Source organism: Beta vulgaris, chromosome 6 (genome assembly GCF_026745355.1).
Source record: "Beta vulgaris subsp. vulgaris cultivar EL10 chromosome 6, EL10.2, whole genome shotgun sequence".
NCBI lineage: Eukaryota > Viridiplantae > Streptophyta > Magnoliopsida > Caryophyllales > Amaranthaceae > Beta > Beta vulgaris.
Window position 1 is genome coordinate 9,744,223 of NC_079207.1, and position 4,553 is coordinate 9,748,775.

A 4,553-nucleotide genomic window follows, 5' to 3' on the forward strand; every position below is an offset into this window, starting at 1 on the left:
CAGGAATGGTGCCATGTGGCGCTCTCTCTCTAGTGGACTTAGGCTATGTTTAGTTCACCTGAAATTTTCTGATCTGAACTTATCTGATCTGAACTTATTTTTTTTGATCTGATCTGAACTGATTTGATTACATGATCTTATCTTTTAGATTTTTCTCAATATATAAGAAAAAATATAGTGATGTGGGGTCTTGTTTGATTCGTCTCAATGAGTACTTTATTAATATTCAATTATTATAATTTTTACTAATATGTAATGAAAGATATAATGATTTTTAAATATAAGCATGATCTGAACTTATTTTTTCTGATCTGATCTGATCTGATCTGATTAGATCTGAAATAAGCAAAAATAAGGTGAACTGAACATAGCCTTACTCCACGCAATCCACAACAATAAAAAAAAATTAGAAATTACATAGTGTAAGGTTTGATCCCGAAACCTCAAGAACATACAAAAGTCTCAAGTTCTTAACCACTAGAACAAATAATAATTAGTGTTATCATCTTAAATTATAATATTAATAAATGAAAATTTTCCTTACCCGAGGCGTAGCCCGGACCTAATAACTAATTCTCTCTTTAAATTGATGGTTATATAGATAAATAATTCATATTCTAATTTACTATATTTTTTGAAAGATGAATTTTTTTTCCGACCTTTCTGATTAGGCATTTATCATGCACAATTACCCTTTTTTTTTAGAAAATGCACCAATACCATTTTTATACAGTCCAGAAAGCCAAGAACATAGCTCATGAAGTATTACTGGATTCATGCTTATTTTCAGCTTCGTAAATATCGTAATCATTGAAAAACATCAACTGAGATGAGATTATGGCTCCTTGGGAGACAATTTTCATCTTTTCCAACTCCTACTTTTGACCTTCTCTCCTCTTCAAAACTCACTCATCTTCTCCAGATTTGCAGCAACTCAAGAGCATTAGCTCAAGCCAAACAAACCCACCAGCAAATCATACAACATGGGCTACACCAAAATCAATTTGTCATCACGAAATTGGTCCAATCTTACGCAGAATGTGACCACTTTGGTTATGCCCAGAAGCTGTTTGATGAATTGCCTGAACCAAATGTTTTTGCTTGGACTGCTCTCCTTGCATTTCATTCAAGAAATGGCCTTTTCATTGAGTGTTTGCAACTCTATGCTGCAATGCGGTTTATGGGTGTTTTGCCTGATCAATATGTATTTCCTAAGATTTTGAGGGCATGTGCCCAACTGTCAGCACTTGAAACAGGGGCCATGATTCATAAAGAGGCTATTGTGTGTGGAGCTGAGTTAAACGTGCAAGTTTGTAGTTCATTGATTGACATGTACTCCAAATGTAAGGATGTCAAAAGTGCTAGGTGGATTTTCGATAACATGGCCGTGAGAGACTTACTGTCTTGGAATGCCATGATTTCGGGGTATGTGTTGAATGGGTTTCTAGAGTTAGCATTGGAATTATTTGGATCAATGACATTAATGGGAGTTGAACCTGATTTAGTCACACTGAATTCTGTAATGGATGCTTATTGTAGAATGGGTTTATATGATGAAGCTCTCAAAGTTTTTGGGAATATTGCACATCCAAGTGTTGTTTCTTGGACAACTTTAATTTCTGGCTATTCAAGGTTTGGCAATCACGAAGCATCCCTGAGGATATTCAGAGATATGATAAAGACTCTTGTATATACATCTGATTTAGATTCTCTTTCTAGTGCAGTGGTTTCTTGCCGGCATTTACAAGCTCTAAGAAATGGTCAAGAAATTCATGCCTATGGAATGAAAGCTCATTCAACCCGCGTATTCTACAATTCCTGTGGACCTGCGTTGTTGACAATGTACTCTAAGTGCAGTAGAGTTCATGATATGAGAAATGTGTTCGAGTTGATGGACAAATTTGACATGGTCACTTGGAATGCCATGATTTTTGGCCTGGTTGATCTAGCGATGGGATATTCAGCACTTGAAACCTTCACTATGATGCAAATTGTGGGAGTTAAGATTAACCAAACCACAATATCAACTATCTTACCCATTTGTGATCTGAAGTCTGGTAAACAACTTCATGCCTACATTTTTAGGAACAATTTAGTTTCAGTAGTTCCAGTTTTGAATGCTTTGATCAGCATGTACTGTAAATGTGGATCAATTAATTCAGCTGATCTCGTTTTTTTCAACATGCCGGTAAGAGACTTAGTTTCATGGAACACAATGATTGGAGGGTTTGCAATGCACGGAAAAGGAAAGGCTGCTCTTCAAATTCTAGAAGAAATGATACATTTAGGTCTTACTCCGGACTCTGTCACCTTAACATCAATTCTTTCAGCTTGCAATCACTCGGGCCTTTTTACTGAGGGGCTTAAAATCTTTCATAGCATGAGTAAGGACTTCGGCTTGGTTCCGACAATGGAGCATTTTGCTTGTTTAGTTGATATGTTGGCGCGTTCTGGTCAGCTAAACGAGGCTCTTGCTGTTGTCACGGAAATGCCAATCTTGCCTGACAAGCATATATGGGGGACTCTTTTAGCTGCTGCTCAAGCGCAACATGATATGGAGGTTGCTAAGTTGGCTGCAGAAAATCTGGTTAGCTTAGAACCCAAAAATGCTGGGCATTATGTGACACTCTCAAATGTATACACTGATGATGGAAGATGGGATGATGCAATGAGGGTAAGAAAGTTGATGGAAAGCAGAGGATTGACCAAACCGAAAGGAAGTAGTTGGATTTGGATAGACTCCCAAGTCTGATCATTTTCATTATCATGGCTGATGGCTGTGGTACTTTGAGATTTTGGGGATTGGAATTAGGGGCTCATTTTGCATACACGATGGACATTGGACGCATAGTCAAAAACTTGATGATAAATATTTGGTTGTAAGTTTTGAAATATATAGTTGCCACCCATCCAGAGGCCCACTACAAATCAGACACCCCCCAATCCCCCTCCCCCTTTAATACCAAGCAAATACTTGGGGTAGGAATTGAACTCTAGACCTTGCTAGGGAAGATGGAAAAATTCACTACTTGAGCCAACTCCAATTCCTAATCTTCGTGAGCAATTTATCATCCTAATTAAATTAGTTTATACAATATAATTCGAAAATACTATTTAAGACCTAATCCTTTTCTTCTAGTTTGTGGCTGTCATCATCCGTTTGATGGTGGTAAGCCTCTAATTCTTCTTTTTCTTCTAGTTTTTATTGCTTTTGTTATTAATTATCTCCCATTCTCTCTATTTTTTTAAGAGTTCTCTATTCAATTTTGGGTTATTTCTTTTCTTTCTTGGGAGTTTGGTATTTGGTTTATTCTCTTCTCACGTGTAAGTTTAAAAAATGGTATGGGAAATTGTTCCTATATATTGAAGTTCAAGACCATCAACATTGAGGTATTGAAAACTCGGATGCGGTCAATATGGTTAATTCGGAATATTTCTTATGCAAACTACGTTAGAATGATATATTTTCTCATCAATAGGTGTTTGATTTAGCAAATACAAGGAGGTTGCTTTGTATTCCTCAATCTAGTTCATTGTAGTTTATTCGAAAACGAATTTGATTTGATCTTGTCTCATTATATCTTGTTTTTCTTTAATACGTACAATAGATGTCGTTTGACCTTCAATTAATGAATTTCTCTTTCAATTTTTATTTTAAGATTTCTTGTTAAAAGAAGATGGTTTGAACCTGTTGCATTTAATTTGAACTTGTCCAAAATGGAAATTGTTGCATTTAATTTGAAACAGATGAAGTAATAGATATAGATAGAATGTACTCCCTTTGTTTTTTTCTTATCCTTCCTACTTAGAATCTTGCACAATTAAAGAAAGGAAGATTCTTGCACATGCGTGAGATCTGATTTACTAAACAATTTAAAAAGAAATAGTACTACAATGCAAGTGGTTCCTTTATGTCTATATTTATATCTATATTTATATCTATATTTATATCTATATTTATATTTATATTTATACTTATACTTATACTTATACTTATACTTATACTTATACTTATATTTATATCTATATTTATATCTATACTTATATCTATACTTATACTTATACTTATACTTATACTTATACTTATACTTATACTTATACTTATACTTATACTTATACTTATACTTATACTTATACTTATACTTATACTTATACTTATACTTATACTTATACTTATACTTATACTTATACTTATACTTATACTTATACTTATACTTATACTTATACTTATACTTATACTTATACTTATACTTATACTTATACTTATACTTATACTTTATTAACTTACTTATACTAATACTTATACTTATACTTATACTATACTTATACTTATACTTATACTTATACTTATACTTATACTTATACTTATACTTATACTTATACTTATACTTATACTTATACTTATACTTATACTTATACTTATACTTATACTTATATTTATATCTATATTTATATCTATATTTATATCTATATTTATATTTATATTTATATTTATATTTATATCTATATTTATATTTATATTTATACTTATACTTGTACTTATACTTGTACTT

The 4,553-nt window shown here is 32.7% G+C and overlaps 1 protein-coding gene across 1 annotated transcript; it reads left to right on the forward strand.

The window, feature by feature from the left end:
* The first annotated feature begins 829 nt into the window (after positions 1-829).
* Positions 830-2,752, forward strand: LOC104895563 (pentatricopeptide repeat-containing protein DOT4, chloroplastic). Its single transcript, XM_010682111.3, has one exon. The coding sequence runs from the start codon at positions 830-832 to the stop codon at positions 2,750-2,752; it is 1,923 nt and encodes a 640-aa protein (XP_010680413.2).
* Positions 2,753-4,553: the final 1,801 nt, after the last annotated feature.